The following is a 20705-nucleotide window of genomic DNA, read 5'->3' on the forward strand; positions in this document are numbered from 1 at the left end:
ATCCTCCAATAAAATTATTAAAGTCATTAGAATAGGTTTAGACCACCAAAGAGTTAAACTTTCTCAAAACAGAAACTGTTTTTCTTCTTCCAGTTTCTAAGTTTCTAAATCTAAGAAAATATTTCATCAAAACATTTAATCATGCAAAAATCCTCAACCAATAGTCACATATACATGTTAACAATACTCCATAGAAATTTCGGACCAATATCTATCCATTAGCTTGGTCAAAAACTCAAAACTATAACATATTCTCCAGTTTATCTCCCAAAATGACCTTTCTATAGTTTATATAATATTTGACTGACCAAATAATCTTCAAATAGGGAAAATAATATACCCATGTAAACTAGACTCAAAAAGGAACAACTTATATGAAGGAGACTTTATGATAAAACACTTACAAAAGCTTCGAAATGGGCGTGCAAAAGAACTCTTAAATGCTGTCCGAGAGAAAGTATTTGATATTCTTTTAAAGGAACGTGTAAATGAAGATAAGTTTATAGGTGATGGCTGGAGCTACTTATGGACGAGATAAGGAAGATGATAAGGCTGGAGTTGAGAGTTGAGTGTAGTTTTCTCCTACCCAAAATATCTATAAAAGATTATCTCATAATATTCTATCCAATAATATCTACAAAAAATCAACTTAAGATATTTTTATCTAATAATATCTATAAAAATCAACTCAAAATATTTTTACCCAATAATATTCATGAAAATTACCTCAAGATATTTCTTTTTATCCAATAATATCTACAGTTTTGAACAGACGTTTTGTCCGAAAATATGAAAAAATGTTATTGCGTCATAAGACTTTAAATAACCCTCCGAGTTTAATGGCACAAACCATAATACATTTTGACACTTCTAACTATCTCCAATAATCAAAAACACACTTCTGATACCATAGTAAATAATAACACTAACTATGTAGTTAGACAAAAATCTATACGATTAATGAATTCATGAAAACTTATGGGGTTTTCACGAGGTTCCTAAAGTTAATAGAAATTTCACAATTGAATTTCTAGCGGGCTGTTACACTATAACTATATATAACATTTTACGATTATACGTAATATTACTCAATTCCTATATATTTTCCTTTACTTAATTTTTATTAAGAAAAATTAGCAACGTGCATTCTATAATTATGTATATATATATATATATATATATATATTTTTAGTCCCCATATATTTTCCTTTTTAAAAATCAAATGATCAATGGTAGTAAAATTTCCAATCTCGTTCCCATCTACACGCCGCTGTGACTGCCACCGAATATGATTCCGCTAGCCCACCTCTCGAGTGTTGTCCTCCGAGGTCCGATTCTCCTGCAAGAACAACGCCAAGCTGAGAAGTTTGAATAGTGCCCACGGCCAAGTAAGGACTCGAGGAATCATCATAAGCATTCACCAAAGAAGCAGAGGAATCGACCATAGAAGCAAAAGAAAGAAATCAAGAAAGGAATCAAGAAAGCAGCGGAATCTTTATACACGATGATACCATGTAAAATTGTTAAAACTGTAAACTTGAAAATAGAGGACTTGAAGAAAGAATTCTAATGTACTTCTCATTATCATTAACTTGAATATAAAGGCTATACAATGGTTTAATTTATATACTTGAGATTTACTATCGTGACTGTACAAAGCTTCATATATGACTAACTAATTTAACTGTCAACTTTCAATAGATGGAGCAAACTTTTGTTTGGCTTCTCAGGATTTTAATTCCAATTCCTCTATATGGTTTTGTATATTCCAACAGCCACACAAGGAAATCAAAGACCATATTCGCTGAAAGTGAGGCTTCGACTCCGCAACCCACATCTCCAACATTTATGAAACTGCCGCCATTGTTACCGTAACGTTCAAATCCACACTCCTCTCCCTCCATCCCTTTAGTTTTGGGCAAGAGATCCAAGTACTTGAAAAATCCTACTGCGGACCCCAAAAATTCCCACCTCGCCTGTTGCTGAATCCAAAAGATAGTGAAAATCTCCGATGTTCCCATCCATAATCGAGACCCGTTGCTCGGGATGCCTATATTACCATCAACTCCATTTGAATCCAAGTATAGTCAAAGCGAGACCATGAAAGTGAACCCAGTGGACCGTTCGTATCGTGGATCGTTCGTATCGACTATGGTGCCGTGCCCTACCTTCAGCTATAATGAACTCTCTAATATACATAAAGAAATCTGGAACTTCAAGGGACCAGTACCTCCAAATATGCGATAAAAGCCAAAAGATTTCTGATGCTTCATTAATCGGATAATAGGACTATAAATACAACTCAAATAATAACTAACCAACAAACAAATATGGACCCATTTACAATCATGTCTATTTGCTTTGCTGGTAGATCTCACATTCTCGTACATGATGCCTGACTGCAACCTATAATCCAGGCCAGTAAAAATTCTTTCTGACCCAAGTTCAGGTTTTGTGTTATTCTGAATGCCCTGCTAACTGGTGATTGTGCATCTCTTGTAGGGCCAACTACTGAAGCTCACGACTAGTGCCTAGATGGATTATGCATTTGTAGAGTACTATGCCTTGCCATAGTTGGAACTTATGATCCGAAGTGCCATCTTGGAGTTGCCTAAGAAGTCTTTGAAGAAGCTCATCTGCTGGGTAAGCCTTCTTTACTCTGTCAATCCAAGGTATTTCTAGCTATGTGAGAGTTATTGCATAGACTGTTTGCTCCATATTCGCCATCCTGGACAAGGCATCTGCAGCTTTGTTCTCACGCCCAGCTTTGTATTATACTATAAACTAATAGCCTATTAGCTTTGAGATCCATTTCTGCTGTGTTAGGGTACCAACTCGTTACTCGACCAAATATTTAAGTGTTTGTTGGTCTGTGCGAATCTTAAACTTCTGCCCCAATAAATATGCCCTCCATTTTTATACTTCCATGACAAGAGCAAGCAGCTAGTAGATAAATTTAGGTTCTTCCCTTTGAGTCCTTGACTTAGATAGGCCATGGGCCTTCCATTTTGCATTAGTACCATGCCAATGCCGTCTCTTGGTGCATCACATTCAATAATGAATATTTTTGAGAAATTTGGGAGTCCCAAAACTGGGGGAGTAGTCACAACCTGTTTGAGTTGGTGGAAGGCTTCTGTGGTCTTTGGATTTTATTGAAAAGCATCCTTTCGAAGTAGTGCAGTAAGGGGGGCTACTATGCTCCCGTAATTTTTAATGAATTTGCGGTAGTAACTCTTAAGGCCCAAAAAACCTCTTAGAGCCTTAAGCGAAATAGGTAAAGGCCACTACAACAAACTAAAAATCTTGCTGGGATCTGCTTTGACCCCACTTGAGGAGATGATATGTCCTAAGTACTCTATTTTTGAACATCCAAACCTACATTTTGTCATCTTTTTATACAATTGGTACTTTTGGAGTAGCTTCAGTACAGTTTTCAGATGTGAAATATGGTCATCTCAACACTTACTAAAGATTAAAATATCATCAAAAAATACAAGAATGAATTTTTGTAAATATGGGTGAAAAATGTCATTCATAAGCCCTTGAAAGGTGGATGGGGCATTAGTAAAGCCAAAAGGCATTACTAGAAATTCATAATGGCATTGGTGGGTTTAGAAGGCTATTTTTGGGATATCATGAGGTTCTACATGAATTTGATGATAACCCAATCATAAATCAAGCTTAGAAAATATTGAGGCCCCTCCAAATTCATCTAAGAGTTCATCAATGATAGGAATTGGATACTTATCTTTGATGGTGGCTTGATTGAGAGCCCGATAGTCAACACACATTCACCAACTGCCATCCGCTTTGCGCACCGGAAGAAAAGGGCTTTGGCTAGATCGTATGACTCCATTTTTCAATTATTCTTTCAATTTCTTCCTTTTGATATTAAGGATAGTGGTAGGGTTGAATGCTGATTGATTTGGTGCCATCCATGAGAGAAATCTTGTGATCATGACTTCAGCATGAGGGGAGCCCTTTTGGCTCCTAAAAAACAGAGTGAAATTGCTTTAATAGTGGTTGTATCTTCTCAGGAACAGTAGTTGAAGAGTCTTCATTTGAAACTTCCATTAATTGTAGCACTAATCCTTTGTGGCTCCCCTTTGTTTTCATGTAAAAATTTTCTGCATCTTCCATAGTTAGATCCGAAGGGCTAAGCCTTTGAAGCTGCATCCTTTTTCCGCACCAAGTAAGTTTCATTGTAAGCTAGGAGAAATCCCTAAGAATGGGGCCTAGGTGGGAAAGCCAATCCACTCCAAGAACCAAATCACATCCCTCTAAGGGCAGCAAATATAGATTAGGGAAAAGGTAGTTATCTTGAAGATGAAATGGAACTATGTCACAACAGCCTAGGCAAGGTAACAGATCCCCATTAGCTACCATCACCGTAAGGTTGTGGCTTCTTCTAACACCTAGATTGGTTTTCTTGGCCATGCTAGGGTCGATGAAGGTATGAGTACTCCTGGAGTCAATTAAAACAACCACATATTTGTGTTTTAATACACCCTATAGTTGCATTGTTCAAGGAGTGGGAGTGCCTGAAATTGCAGGTAGTGATATGCCAAGTAATGCTCCTTCCTCATCTATGTTTTATTCTTCTCTCATTACAGGTTCTTCATGAACATCTTCAAAAATTTCCTCCTTAGTTTCAGCCTCTATTCCTTCCAAAAGGAATAGCTTGGGAGTTCTACACTGGCGTCCCAAAGCCCATTTATCATCACAGTAGTAACAAAGACCACGATCCCTTCTTTCCTTCATTTGTGCAGAGGTAATAGGCTCTATAGGAAGGTTGACTTTATTGGATTGGTCTCTATTTAGTCCAGGGGGGTAATGAGAAGGTGGGGGTCCTAATAGTCGAGTGGGGTTAGGTCCTGGAAGTCTAGAGAAGTTGTTTTTGGGGGAGTTTGGTTGATTGGAACTGGCTGGAATGTGTTGGAATTTTTTTGATTTTTTAACCTGCGCCATACTTCTTCTTCATATAGTTGGGCTAGACCAAAAGCTGTAAGGAGGGTGGTTGGTCTAAACATAGTGACCATGATCCAAATATCATTGTGCAGCCCACTAAGGAAGGTACTAATTTGAAACTCGTTTGGAAGTCCTAGGATGCGGTTGGATAGTACCACAAAATCAATTTGTTACTCCATAGCGGATGTTTGTCTTAACTTTGTAAAATTTTCTATTGGATCATCAGAAGGTGTGGGTGCGAATCAGACTTGTAATGCCTCCACAAACTTGGGCAAGTGGTGATTAGATGAGAAGCCAATAGCCATTGGTACCAAGTAAGGGCCTTTCCTTCCATATGGAAGCAAGCTAATTGGATTTTCTGTATTTCAGGTGTCTTTTGGTAGTCAAAAAATTGTTGGGTTCTAAAGACCCACCCGTTGGGGTCAAACCCATCAAACTTGGAAAAATCAAGTCTCATGGTTCTATTGTGGATCTCATTTTGGTGTTCAAAAACTAGGTTAAAATGGGTATTGGACATTTCAGGATTTTGGCTACTACTTGGGTTGGAATGGTGAGGGTGGGACTGTTTGTATGGTGTGGTGGCTATGATATGGGAAAGAGTTGTATAGTTGTTGGCAAGATTGCCTACTTGCTGGATAAGCTCTTCTGGCAAGATTTGCTATCGAGTCTGGGCCTCCTTCATTTCTGTATTTTCATTCTTCAGCTGTGTAACAACTTCAGAAAGTTGTGAAAGTCAGGCCCCTTTCGCCATGGAATCAACTTGACTCTTGATACCACTGTAATGAACTCTCTAATATATATATAAAGAAATCTAGTACTTCAAGGGACCAATACCTCCAAACATGTGATAAAAGCCAAAAGATTTATAATGCTTCATTAATCGGATAACAGGACCATAATTACAACTCAAATAATAACTAACCAACAAACAAATCTAGACCCACTTACAATCATGTCTACCCACTATGTAACACCTGGACACTACTAAACCCATAACATAAAATAACAATCTGATCTACTAAACTAAAGACTCGGTAAAAATAAGAACTAAAAGTAACATGAATGTTCTAGAAGTTGGACTTCTGAAGGGAACACGTGATGGCAATTACCAATGATTGGATTAAGTGGACAGCTCAAGTAAAACTATACAGGAGGTAACCTGACTTCAGCCTACTGCCGCGGAATAGAAGTTTGTCAAGCCGGTTGAGGTGCCGAATTAGAAGCGTTACTCAATTTTTTGAGTGTTAGGTTGGTAGTTGCTTTTTTCTCCACAGAGATTGAACAACAGCTTGAAGAATTCAAATCGGGTAGTTTGGATTGGACTAGTGAAATGGAGGTTATTTATTTACTTATCTAGGTTTCAGAATCTCTTCTTACTGTGTTCTCTTTGCAATTGCTTGTTTGCTTGTTAGGGAGAGATGGTTTGACACACAACATATTGGATAATATACATGCTCACTGGAAGCGGTGAGGGGACTACAAGACAAAATGCAATGGAGTGTGTACAGTCGACGTGGACGGTTTTTGCCAGCAACTATAGGTTGGTTTCATGCTGCTTCCATTATTGACTTTTTCTTATTTTTTGTTCGTATGATTTGAATGATAGTTCTCGAATGGCCAAAATAGTCTACTTGATGTTATAAACAGTTACAACGGTGTGGATTAAAGGTGGGGTGGTATAGAAGAAAGTACAACCATAGAATAATAGAACTCATCCTGGATTTCCTCTCATGCTGTGGAGTTCCTCTTGTGTATCTCAGGCTACTTTAGTGGGCTCTTCAGGGCTTAAAAATAGAAGTAGCAACTAAAATGCACACAAGGATCGGAAACTTGTACCATGTGCAAGTTAGGTATTCCTCCTTTGGTTGAGCTTGTATAGATTGACAATCGATATTCAATATTACTCCAATGAAAAGTGAGAAGAAAGTACAACTGTAGAATAGTAGAACTCGTTCAAAATTTCCTGTCAGGCTGTGAAGCAGATAAGATGTCATGGAGTTCCTCTTAAGAAAGGAAAATTCTCTATCCATCCATTTTATAGGGTTATCACTAATTAGGAGAGTAACCATTTCTCTTGGAGGGACGTTTGGGAGAGTAAGGCCCTATTTGGATGTTGATTGCCTCAACCAATCTTATCCCATCTTATTTCAACATCTAAATACTACTAAAATACAAACACTTATCAATTTCAAATTTTTAACTTTTTTATCTAAGCATTACCTAATAGTTACAATTTTTTCAAACAAAACACAAAAAACAATTCAACTTTTCAAATCCAAAAAAAAAAAAATTATATTAAAAAATTATATTCTAATAATAATTTAATTTTATAATTTATTTTCTTCAACTTTTTCTCTCTCATTTTTTAAAATCCTATAAAACATCTTAACTCAAACCAATTCATTACTATTTAACTACTATTTACAAATTTCTCATTTAATCTTATCTCAATATCTAAACGAGACCTAAGGCACCTTTACAGGCTACTTTCTTTTTATGGATAGCAGCATTAGGCAACCTCCTGACCATGGACAACCTATGGAAATTCCAAATTACTGGGGCTGTATGTATAGGAAAAGTGGTGAGACTTTGGACACTTGCTGCTTCATTGTGAGGTTGTTAGGGTCCTGTCGGCTAAGATTTTTAGCTGAACTACAAGTAAAACCATAAGCAATTAAAAAATTACTAAATTTATCAAACCAAGCACGAGGTGCTTGTTTTAAACCATAAAATACTTTATTTAATTTGCACACATGAGAGGCAAGAGTTGGATAGATAAAACCTGGAGGTTGTTCCATAAACACGTCTTCTTGAAGATCACCATGGAGAAAAGCATTCTTGACATCGAGTTGACGAATGTCCCAATTATGAACAAGAGCAAGGCTGAGGACAATCCGTATAGTGCATGGTTTGATGACAGGAGAGAATGTCTCGGTGTAACTAATGCCATCAATTTGGTGGAATCCTTTGGCTACAAGACAAACTTTAAGTCGATCTAAGGAACCATCCCCCTTGATTTTTGTTTTGACTACCCACTTGCGTCCAATAACATCCATGTGTGGTTGGTGAGGGACGAGAGTCCAAGTGTTGTTCGCATGAAGAGCCTGAATTTCCTCTTTCATCTTTCATTGCGTTGGTCCAACCGGGATGGTTAAGAGCGGAACGAGTGGTCTTGGGTTCCTTGGGAAGTGCAATTAGGGAGTGATAGTGGGCATACTTAGGATTGGGTTTGCAGATCCCAACTTGAGATCGGGTTACCATGGGGTGAGGGGGAGGAGGTGAGTTGGGCGGAAGAGTAGGGGAGAGAGTAGGAGTTGGTGGAGGAATGGGAGGTGCCTCGGGCAAGGGCAAGGATGGAATAGGTATAGGGTCAATTTCTTGTAATGTGGGTATAGATGGTGATAGTGGTTCCTGCATAGAAGAAGCACTAAAACAATCCATAGGATTAGAAGTAAGATTGTCAGTGGAACGTCAATCAATAAAGGTAGATAAAATTTGATCATCAGGGGAGGGGAGATGAAGATTTCCAGGTTGTTTGTAAGGAAAAGATGACTCATAAAAAACAACATGACGTGAAATGAATGTATGACGAGAGGTAGGATGATGACATTTATAACCTTGATGTTTGCCATTATAGCCCATAAAAATACAAGGAAGAGTTTTGGGTTCAAACTTGTTTTGTTTAGTATCTCAAGTATAGGGATAGCATTTTGAGCCAAAAATCCGAAGTGAGGTATAATTAGGGTGGTGTCCATAGAGGAGAAAAAAAGGAGATTGCAATTCCAAAGTGGTAGAGGGAAGATGATTTATTAAAAAAAAGAGCAGTTGAAAAAGCTTCGATCCAAAAACATTTAGGAACTCCACTTTGAAAAAGTAAGGTCATACCAAGTTCACGAATGGTACGATGCCGTCATTCAACTAAACCATTTTGTTCAGGAGTGTGAGAGCATGAATATTGATGGATAATGCCTTGGTTTTGAAGATGCAAGTTTAGTTGATGGTTAGTGAATTCACCACCACCATCGGTTTGAAAAACTTTAATTTTTTTGTTAAATTGTCTTTCAATTAATTTTTCAAATAAGAGAAAAGCATTAAAAAAAATCAGATTTCTTTTGTAAAGGAATAAACCACATATACTTAGTGAAAGCATCAACAAAGCATGCATAATATTGAAATTTACCAACAGATAAAACTGGAGCAGGTCCCCATAAATCACAGTAAATTTTATCAAATACATGAAAAACATTATGAGAAGATTGTAAAAATGGGAGCTTGCTCATTTTTCCTAATTGGCAACTCTCACAAATAAAAGTGATTTTATTTTTTCCAATAACCGAAATAAGACCTTTAGAATGTAAAACTTGAAGAGTGGAAGCTTGAGAATGTCCCAACCGTTGATGCCACACTTCCTTAGAAACAGTGCGAAAGCGGTTCGAGAAGTGTGCCTCAAAGGGTGGGGACAACACATATAAATTACCCTTCCGTCGGCTGGTCAATAATGTGCAGTTGGTCGCCCTTTCCTTAATAGAAAAACCAACACCAGAAAAATCACAATTATAAGGATAATCAGAGGTTAATTGACTAATGGATAATAAATTTTTGGCTAAGACGGGAACAAGTAAAACATCTTTCAATTTAATAAATGAATTACCAGATTGAATAAAGGTGTCACCAATATGAGTGATTGTGTAGAGGCTACCATCACCAATTAGAACAGCATCATGACCAAGATATTGACGTAAATTCGAAAGCATACCTGAATTACCTGTCATGTGGGCAGAAGCACCGGTATCAGCTGTCCATTCAGCATCATGAATATTATTTTCAAGTGGCAGGGTAGCCAATGCTTGTGGTATATCATCAGGTTGGAGAGCATGATCATACCGGCGCCAGCATTTAATTGCAGTATGGCCTTGCTTCCCGCAAATTTGACAAATTGGGATATGGGTATTGTCCCTGTTATTGTCACGGTCAGGCCATGTGTTTTGAGCAGGAAAAGATTTTGGCCCGTTGGGCCCATTGGGCTGAGGATTTGGCCATGCCACCTGTGTGGCTTTGACCCGTGGAGTGACCATAAAACGCAGTAGGCTGCACATGAAATGCAATTTCTTGAGCCGTGTACATCTCGTGTAGTTGAGTCCTTATTTCAAAGCCTTGCAGCAACGGCACCACTTCAGAGTAGAAAGGCATCGGTGGCTTGAGCATGATGGTGGTGAAGGGATCATAATTGGGACCGAGACCGTTGAGGAGGGCAAAGACTTTGAGTTTATCACTCACGGGGCATCCGATTGCTGCAAGATTATCACACACAGATTTAAAATTTTTGAGATGTACCTGAAGGGAAACCGATTCCTCCTTCTGCATGTATGTCAATTGTTGGGTAAGTTGAAACTCCCTTTCTTGTGAATCTTGAGCATAAGCTTCTTAAAGAGCATGCCACACTTGATAAGCAGAGTCGAGACCAACAACCAAGCCAAGCGATTCTTCGGATAGAGTACCGATAATCAATCCACGAAGCAATATGTCTTCCTTTCGCCATTGAAGGTAAGTAGAACTAATCTGAGGCTGTGTGGTGTTTGTTGGGTCATTTATGGGCACGAATTGAGGTGGAGGGACAGAGTTGGTGAGGTGGTTCATGAGATCTTGGCTCTCGGCCAAGGCCACTACCTACTCTCTCCATAAGGGATAATTTCCTTGATTCAACCGAAGTGTGACAAAATTATTCACGGAAAGAGAAATAGCTATCATGGGAGTAAGACTCTCTTGCTCTCACAAGGCTCTGATTACCATAAAGAGGATTGAGCAACAACTGTTTGACACAATGTCTCACAAATCGTGAGAGCATATTAGAGAGCAGTTTAATATATATAGTCAATGTACAAACTTGCGTAAAGAAAAAACTAAAGATTTACAATTGAAGAATAATCGGGAAGGAGATACAAAATTAGTTCTTTATTTCCATATTAGTGTTGTTTCCATGTATAACTTTGTGTTCGTTGGTGACTGAGTTGGCTTAGTTTCCTTGTATGGTTTTTGTAGCCGTTGGTGTAATGTTCTGATTATCGTCAATAGGTTACGCCTGGGAGGGTGGCAGGTCTTATTGTTGACTGGAAAGTCTTCATGGTATCCAACAAATCGTAACAATATGGAAGATGGTCCTAATATACCTTATGTGGTGCATCTGGAGGGAATGAAACAATAGAATTTTTGATAAGGAAAGCTCGTTGGTGGATCTGAGAATATTCTTTAGATTTTAATAGGCTAATGTTCACGATTTTCTTGTATCTACTTCTTCTTCCTAAATAGGTGTTTTGCTTTGTATAGATCCAGTGTAATTGGTTACACCTACTGATATTAATAAATTTTTACTTATAAAAAAAGATCTTATCAGGCTGTTGAGTTCTTCCTGGCTGATTAAGCGGGCTCTTGAAGGGCTAACAATAAAAACAGCAACTAAAATGCACAAATAGGGTTGGAAACTTGTACCAATGTGCAAGGTAGGCATCCCTCCTTTGGTTGAACTTATGTATTGATTGACAAACGATATTCAACATTCCCAAGTAAAGTGAAGTTTTTGTGGTTGTAAACTGCACGGGGAAAAATGGTATGTGCTGTGACCTAGTAAAAAGTTCCAGAAAGGCATTTGAACAGTGTGAACTAGCGCAAATAGCTTGTCAAGGAATAAATGGAAGCAACTACCTAAAAATAGTTGCCAAACTCAAGGTCTGTTAAACTTTTGCTGGCTATATTGATTCTCATGTGTGAAAGAAATAAAAACAGTTCCTTCAATTAGTTTTTGAATTGCAGGATCTTTTCCTATATATGTGCACATACTTATGTGCAGCTAATGGACAAAATTGGAAGTCTAACCTACAAAGACTAGATAATGATCTTAAGAAATCCAAGAAATCCAAGGTTGATGATGCAACTTTCATCTCACAACCCTTAGAAGGCCACGAAGTAACAGCATAATGTGTGCCAAAGATCTCTGTTAATAATGCAAGTCTTAGAACACTCAGGTTCTGTGGATGGGGGTGTTAAGGGATAATAAGGATATCTCTCATGACAACATGCAACGAAAATCTCGGCCTTAAACACTGCTGTGACAACGGCTACAATTGCATTTCTAGCATCCTTGTAATTCTGCACCACTTGCATATATTCTGTGCATGATCTTAGGCTAGACAACTTTCCATATTATATTGGCAGCTATAATGTAAATGGCCTATATATGTGTAATATCTTGATATCCAATACACGAGAGTTTCCTTCATAAGTTGTATTGTTATATGGTATCAGAGCGTCATCCGTGACCTCTGTCAACGTCTCTTCTAATGGCTGCTTCTTCTCCCATGTTCGTCAACCCAGCAAACATTCAAAGCTTAGTGACAGTGAAATTAACCAAAGACAATTACCTCCTATGGAAAACTCAAGTCATCCCGTACCTGCGTGGAAAACGGCTTTTCAGGTTTGTGGATGGATCTAATCCTCCACCACCTATCACCATTCCCGATCCTGCAACAGCCAGTTCTTTCGATACAACGGCAGAAATTCCAAACCCAAAATTCACCACCTGGTATCTTCAAAATCAGGTAGTACTTAGCACCTTGGTGTCTTCCCTGTCTGAAAGTGCTCAAATGGTCAGTCTTACCAACTCCAGAGAAGTGTGGTTGTCACTAGAGAAAATGTTCTCTACACACTCGATCATTCGTGCTATCCAAACTCGTCAATTTATGGCAACAACTAAGAAAGGTAATCAGTCTATCTCTGAATATTTTCAAAAAATGAAGTCTTTTGCAGATACCTTAGCTGCCATTGGACAACCTCTGCTTGATCAAGAGTTCACAGCATATCTCCTGGGTGGTCTCGACACCACCTATGATGCTATAGTCACCTCAATCTCCACACGCATTGATCAAATGCCCACTGAAGAAATGTTCAGTCATCGTCTCAATTTTAAACTAAGACTTGAACAACACCACTCCACTCTTGAAGCCACCATAGGGACAGCTAATGTAACAACGAGACAAGGCTCACGCTCACGGGGTGGGAAACAACAACAATACCAGCGCTCCTCTCATCAACAATATCAGGGTCGTGGACGCAACACCCATGGACGAGGAAATCAGTTTTCCTCTTCTGGACAATTCTCACCATCTCAGTCCAACAATTCTCAGCCAACTTGCCAGGTATGCAACAAAACTGGACACACGGCCATCCAGTGCTATCACCGGTTTGATCAAGCCTTTCAAGGACCTCCTCCCAACATGGCCGCATATCTGACTGCACCCTCTTCTGCACCTGATACAAACTGGTACCCTGACACTGGCTCAACAAATCATCTGACACATGATCTCCAAAATCTCAACCTTCATGCTGAACCTTACATTGGCAGTGATCAAATACAAGTAGGAGATGAGGCAGGTTTGCACATCCAACACATTGGTTCTACAACTTTGGATACTTCTACTCAATCTTTCTCATTATCAAATTTATTACATGTGCCTACCATTAAGAAAAATCTTCTTTCTGTAAGCCAATTCATTGACGAGAATCACATGTTTATTGAGTTTCATTCCTCTTATTTTTTAGTGAAGGATGAAGCCATGGGGACAACACTTCTACTCGGCAACACTAAGGATGGCTTATACACCTTTCCACCCCCAACACACTCCTCTCCTCAGACCACCTATTGTCATCGTGCCCCTCTTGAAGTTTGGCGTTGTCGCATAGGACATCCCTCATAAGCCACTGTTCATCTACTCATCTCAAAATTTTCTCTATCAGTTTCAACAAATAAAAATCCCGGTGTTTGCCCTGCTTGTCAACAAGAGAAACGTCATTGACTTCCTTTTTCTTCTTTGACATCTTTTTCTCAATTGCCTTTTGAATTAATATTTTCTGATGTATGGGGTCCTTCCCCAATTTTATCATCAAATGGAAATAAATAATATGTTTCATTTGTTGATAATTTCACTAAATATACATGGCTTTTTCCCATTTCTCAGAAATCCGATGTCATGAAAATTTTTATTTATTTTCAAAAACTTGTTGAACTTCAGTTTAATTGCAAAATCAAATCTATCCAAACTGATTGGGGTGGTGAGTTTCGCTCCTTACATACTTTCTTTGCCAATGTTGGAATTCAACATCGCGTGACTTGTCCACATACTTCCGAACAAAATGGCTCTGTTGAAAGGAAACATCGCCATATCGTCGAAACTGGTCTTTTTCTTCTATCTCATAGTAGTGTTCCTAACCTCTACCGGGATGATGCGTTTCTTATTAATCATCTTCCCACGTCTCCTCTTGGAATTTCTCCACATGAAAAATTACATAAACAAGCACCCGATTTTTCCTCTTTCAAAATTTTTGGTTGTGTGTGCTTTCCTTTCTTTTGCCCTTTCCACAAACACAAACTTGATTTCCGCTTTAAACTCTGTGCTTTCCTTGGCTATAGTAATCTTCATTGCGGTTATAAATGTCTTGATCTCAATTTGGGTCGCATTTTTATCTCTCGCCATGTGATATTTGACGAAGCATCTTTTCCATTTCGTACTCCTCCTACACAGTCTGCAATTTCGTCTGCACCTCAGTCTTCAACCTCTCTTCTCCCTTTCGTATTCCCTCCAACTGACACGGATGCACTCCCATCTCAGCCTGCTTCCCTTCATGCGTCCTCTCCTTCAACCAAACCTTCTCATCCGTCACTCCCATCTGAACCAACACAGTCTGGACTCTTCACTCCTTCTACCAACTCCCTACAGTCCTCCTCTGACTCTCCCCCCTCTTCCACTGCCATCTGATAGTGTTGTTGCCGAAGTACTCCCTCCACTTCGTACTCATCCCATGAGGGCTCGAGCTCAGAATAATATTGTCAAAGCTAAAGTCCCTACAGATGGCATGGTTCGATATCCTCTTCCTCGGACGTTTCTCACTTTTGGCTCTATTCCAAAAGCACCAACGTGCTACTCTGAGACATGCAAATTTTGTTAGTGGCGTGCTGCCATGGATATTGAATTTTCAGCTCTCATGAAACAAGGCACCTGGTCTCTTGTACCTGTGCAACCTGGAATGAATGTCGTCGGCTCTATGTGGGTTTTCAAAACCAAACATAAATCTGATGGAACTCTTGAACGGCGTAAAGCCCGGTTAGTCGCCAAGGGATATCATCAGCAGCAAGGCATTGATTTTGCCGATACCTTCAGCCTAGTGGTTAAACCCACTACCATCCGGTTGGTCCTCACCATTGTTGTCTCTCAAAACTGGTTCATCTGACAAATTGATATTCAAAATGCATTCCTCCATGGGACCTTATCTGGAGAAGTTTACATGAGCCAACCTCACGGCTACATTCATCCCAGCTTTCCTCATCACGTTTGCCGACTCCACAAAGCCCTCTATGGGCTGAAACAAGCTCCAAGGGCCTGGTATTCTCGACTTCATGACCATCTCTGCACTCTTGGTTTTCAAAACTCTGCCTCGGATAACTCTCTCTTTATTTCTTGGCATGGCTCAGTCACTACATTTGTGTTGGTTTACGTCGATGACATCTTAATCACTAGCTCTAGTCCCTCTACAATTAATGACCTTATTTCTGCTCTCAGCCTTGAATTTGCAGTAAACGATCTTGGAGGATTGAGCTACTTCCTAGGTATAGAGGCTCTGCCCGTTGCCAATGGACTTATTTTGTCTCAAAGCCGTTACATTACCAACTTGCTTCACCGAACAAACATGCATGAAGCCAAGCCCGTTTCCTCACCTATGTCCTCCTCTCAGAAGCTATAGTTACTTTCTGGTTCTCCTTGCTCCAATCCCTCCTTATATCGGAGTGTAGTTGGTGCGCTACAATATTTGTCGCTAACACGTCTGGACATTTCCTTTGCAGTGAACAAAACTTGTCAGTTCATGCACAAACCAACCGAGGAGCACTGGACAGCGGTCAAGCGAATTTTGAGGTACCTCAAATTTATAGTTGATTTTGGCTTGTTAATTCGCTCGACCACTTCAACCCAATTATCCATCTACTCAGATGCTGATTGGGTGGGCTGCCCTGATGATCGTAAATCCACGTCTGGATTTTGTATCTTCTTGGGTCACAATCTTATATCTTGGAATTCCAAAAAGCAACCGACGGTTGCTCGTTTCAGCACCGAAGCCGAATACCGAGCCATCGCCCATGCCACCGCTGAATCTCTTTGGCTTATTTCATTGCTCCGAGAGCTGGGTGTCTTTCTTCCATAGCAACCGGTTCTATGGTGACAACATCAGTGCAACCTATCTCACTGCCAACCTAATCTTTCATGCACGTACTAAGCATGTCGAAATTGATTATCATTTTGTGAGGGAAAAGGTTCAACAAAAATCACTTGACGTCAAGTTCATTTCTAGTAAAGACTAGTTAGCTGATGGGCTAACCAAACCACTTGTTTCCACTCGGTTTTCTTTCCTACGAGACAAGCTCAACGTTTGTTCCTCCATGTTGTGCTTGAAGGGGCGTAATAAGGATATCTCTCATGACAGCGTGCAACGAAACTCTCGGCCTTAAAACACTGTTGTGACAACGACTACAATTGCACTTCTAGCATCCCTATAATTCTGCACCACTTGCATATATTCTATGCATGATCTTAGGCTAGACAACTTTCCATATTTATACTGACAGCTATAATGTAAATGGCCTATATATGTGTAATATCTTGATATCCAATACACGAGAGTTTCCTTCATAAGTTGTATTGTTATAAGGGAGGTGATGAGGTTCTGTCCTTGGAGGGAACCTAATCCATCTGTAGGTACTGATGCAGATTCAAATGTCCCCGGGGAAGACAGAGAATTGAAGCTGTGGTAGATGTGACTGGTTGTTTGATGATAGGCCAGAATCTAGGAAGAATACCTACGAAAGTGCATCCATATTGAATTCTCAGGCTGTGTTGATCTAAGTTAGAACCTGTAAGCAATAATTCCGGAAGTAGGGTGCATCCATAGTGGATTCTCAGGCTGTCTTGAGTAATAAACGTTTCTCTCATGGAGGACTGCAGACAACAGCAGTTGGATCTTACATCAATGCAGGAACTGCTGGGGACACTGGAAGTAGGGTGGAAGCCCACATAGTGGGTCCTATTACTCACGATAATCTGCTAGATGTTTCGAAAGTGGTTCAACATCTCAACAAATCAGAAGGTTGGGTGACCTTGCGCAGAGGGACTTCTAAGCAAGCCGTTGACAACGGTAGTGCAGTTGTGTTAGATGATTCCTCTCTGGGGATGATTGAAATTTATTTAATCAAAGGGCAGTTGTCCTTTCGCAGTCTGTTATCCCTGGTTCTGCTTGTAGGCAGCTAGCTGTGCAAAAGTTCGAGGAGCGAGAAGCGGGGGTTTAGGAAGTGTTGGAGAACATGTAGTTTCCTTAGAAAGAAGTGAGAGAGAAAAGATCAAATATCAGAAGACAGATTTTGATGGATTTCATCAGGAAGTTTGAGAGCGAACGAACATGCTTAACTATAAGCATAATGCGCGTCAACTGTTCTGGGATTGTTGTCTTTTACAAAACTTTGTTGCTCAATCCAGATTTATTTTTTCATAGAACAAAAGATGGTTAGAAAGATATGATTCATTCCATTCCAGCTTCCAACAGAGCATTTCGCCAACCAATATCTTATTTTGCATCAATTTTATTGATCTCTAAGTTTGCACTGCCCACATGTTGTGCAAATTCTTTTGCTATTTGCTGAATGAAACTTCACTAATCCAGTAAAATATACAAGCACAAAACAATTTGCAATGATTAAATCCATAGATTCTTCCGTTAAGGATTGATTCAAAACTTGCAATGTTTATGTCCTATCCAGGTCACCAGTTTGGTCCGTTTCTCCTACTATGTTCTTCCAGAACCAGTGAGTTTTCCAGAGAAGATACACTTCCTCAATTGGAACTTGCTTTGTTTCTGGCAAGAGGAAGAAGATGAAGCTGCTCATGGTGATGATTAATCCTCCGAACAGCAAGAAAATCCCATATCTCAGATGACACAGTGAGACGAGGAAACACTGTGCTATCAATGCCGTGAAGAAGAGGTTCACACAGACCACAACACTCTGACCAGCCGACCTTGTCTCTAACGGGAAGATTTCACTTGGTACTAGCCATCCCAGAGGACCCCAAGATCTTCCATAAGCCAAGACAAACAAGCATATCAAAATGACAAGAAAGATTCCAATTCCTTTTGGAAGTGCTTCTCCTTGACCAAACTTTAAGGCCAGAGTTATGGCCACAGCCACCTACAGATCAAATAGAGATGGTAAGTACTCAACGCAGTAAAGTATTGTTAAAATATTTTTGAGAACCAGAGCCTGAAAGTGCAATTACCATGCAAAATATCATTTCGCAGCCAGCTTCCAAAAAGAAAGCTCTTCTGCCAAATTTATCCACAAATGCCATTGATATGAGTGCTCCAACAACAAGCGCTCCACTGGTGAAAATGGATGAATACAGAGATGCCCCTGAGCCAAAACCCAAGCTTTGGAATATGACAGGAGCATAGAAGAGTATAGAGTTCATTCCAGTGAGCTGTTGGAAGGCTGGGATACCCAAAGCCCCTATTACCAATTGGGGACGGTTCCTCTTTTCGAGCAGATTCCTGAATGGATGTTTTACAGCTCTTGCTGCATTGCTTGCATCAATAAGATCGGCAAACTCAGCATCAACTTTTGTGGTGCCTCTCACTTTCTCCAATACCCTTCTACCTTCTTCTAGTTTTCCTTGTTCTACAAGACTGTTAGGAGTCTCGGGAAGGAAAAGACCCCCTATAAACATTAGAGTTGCTGGGACCGTAGCCAAACCAAGAGATAACCTCCACCCCCATGGATGGATCTTTTCTGTACCATAGTTTATGAAGTTTGCTATCAGAATCCCTAAGCAGGTAGTCAATTGGAACAGTTGGTTAATCGCCCCTCTGATCTTTGCAGGAGCCATCTCTGAAAGATACAAGGGAACTGCCTGCAACATTAGGACACCAAAAGCAGTAAGTGCACGATCAGGAGTTGCTGCAAATTTTTATTTTTATTTTCTATATTTTAGTTTCTTTCTTAGTTGTAGAGAGAAGCAGTCTCACTTGGTTTCCAAATCCAATGCCAACACCAAGGAGGATTCGCCCAATGATCAACATCGCAATGTTCACAGCGGCTGCATTGAGAACTGCTCCTAGAAAGAAGCTGATTGCTCCAACTAGGATGCTGCCTCTTCTCCCCCATTTTCTGGATACGTAGGATGCCCCAAACGTAGAGATGAGGCCAGCAAAATATAGAGAGGAGGTAAACAGTGTGAGGATCTGGCTGTCATATTTACAGTAATCGGTTTCGTTCAGATGCTGCTGCTTTCTTCTGTACACTTTTGGGAAGAATTCCTTGAGGAAGTCATCCATGGAAGTCACTCCACCTGTTATTAGCATAAAAAGTTCAATTCTTAATATTCTCAGCAATTTCAAGAATTTTTAAGAAACTTTTCGATTCAAACATTGAAGTTTCTTTTATTTTCTTTTCTCTTGCGTTTTTTTTATTTATTTAAATAAATAGGAATATGTAAAATGGAAGTCACATACACGAGAGTTTGTTGGCTTACAACACAACAGGGAGGAATAATATAGGGGAAAAAAGGGCACTTTTGAGGCTTCTGTTTCTTTTAGTAAAAAGGGAAGCACGAAAGGGAAATGAGACTCGGTTGCATCTCATGAACCTGCTAACCCAAACCTACTTTTCTGGAAAAAGGATTCCACAAGATATACTTTCTGTGTGTTCCAACTTCCAATAATTTTCCTAATGTCCTGCCTTGTTGAACAACAAAAAGGTCGTGAATTTTGTCCTCACATCTGTTCCACTTTTTCCTGTACAATAGCTTTTGAAATCTTCACCTTTTCCCCAAATCTCAGAAATCCATTCAAGAGTTCAAATGAACCTCGACAACGATGATGATAATTATAAAGATGATGCTGGTTTTTTATTTAGATAGTTTAGGTAAATGTTCTTTTGGTAAAAATAGAAGGTACGCATCATATTAATAAATGAAAACGCAAATCATATAAACCTATATCACAGAATTTCCTGATATTCATAAGTGGAAATACCCTCAAATTTCCCAGAAAAAATACAGGCAGAAGAAGAATAACATTAATGGTAAAAAAACCCAATGAAAAACTCACCTGAAACGCCAAGATCATAGCCAAAGAGAGACCCTCCAAGAGCTGCAACAATGCATGCATATATGAAATATGAAGTAATCCTGTACTCATACAGATGGGCCCTCTTAAGTGTGCCTGGATCTTCAAATGCTCCCCCTGCCATATCTCAAAGCTGCCCCCTGGAAAATTCAGGATATATATTCCCCCCACTGCCCTTTATAATGAACTCGCAACCAGGGTAAAACACTACCGTGAGAAAGGAGGCTATGGTAGCCAGAGTCAACCCAAAGAAGTCAGGCAAAAGAAAGAGAAGGACGATGCTACGGTTACCGCTCCCAGCTCCCGCTGGGAGCTACCGTTAGTGTAAAATAAATTTTTTTTTTTTTTTTATATTTGTTTAGATTTATCTTTTTAACACCATTAAATAATTCTTTTTAAAAAAAATTTATAACATCATTCAAAAATACTTACTTAATCACTAAATAAAAATAAATTTAAAAAAATAAATTTTTTTTTCCAATGACTCACAACGGTAGCTTTTAGCGGGCTGCATAGCATTTTTCAAG

The 20705-nt window shown here is 39.4% G+C and overlaps 1 protein-coding gene across 1 annotated transcript; it reads right to left on the bottom strand.

The window, feature by feature from the left end:
- Positions 1 to 17562: 17562 nt before the first annotated feature.
- On the bottom strand, positions 17563 to 20497 carry LOC122308215 (sugar transport protein 14-like). The gene is made up of 4 exons (XM_043121417.1): positions 20161 to 20497; positions 19078 to 19400; positions 18333 to 18962; positions 17563 to 18244 (listed from the first exon to the last, which is right to left on the bottom strand). The coding sequence occupies exons 1-4, from the start codon at positions 20300 to 20302 to the stop codon at positions 17804 to 17806; spliced, it is 1536 nt and encodes a 511-aa protein (XP_042977351.1). The 5' UTR covers positions 20303 to 20497; the 3' UTR covers positions 17563 to 17803.
- Positions 20498 to 20705: the final 208 nt, after the last annotated feature.

This window comes from Carya illinoinensis, chromosome 4 (genome assembly GCF_018687715.1).
Source record: "Carya illinoinensis cultivar Pawnee chromosome 4, C.illinoinensisPawnee_v1, whole genome shotgun sequence".
NCBI lineage: Eukaryota > Viridiplantae > Streptophyta > Magnoliopsida > Fagales > Juglandaceae > Carya > Carya illinoinensis.

Bases quoted from the DNA above. Each gene is read 5' to 3' on its own strand.
- LOC122308215 (XM_043121417.1), bottom strand. From the start codon at position 20,302: ATGGCAGGGGGAGCATTTGAAGATCCAGGCACACTTAAGAGGGCCCAT. The intron at 18,963-19,077 runs GTGAGACTGCTT...CTAATGTTGCAG, and splicing joins GCATTGGATTTGGAAACCAA to GCAGTTCCCTTGTATCTTTC. The intron at 18,245-18,332 runs GTAATTGCACTT...TTTGATCTGTAG, and splicing joins GCGAAATGATATTTTGCATG to GTGGCTGTGGCCATAACTCT.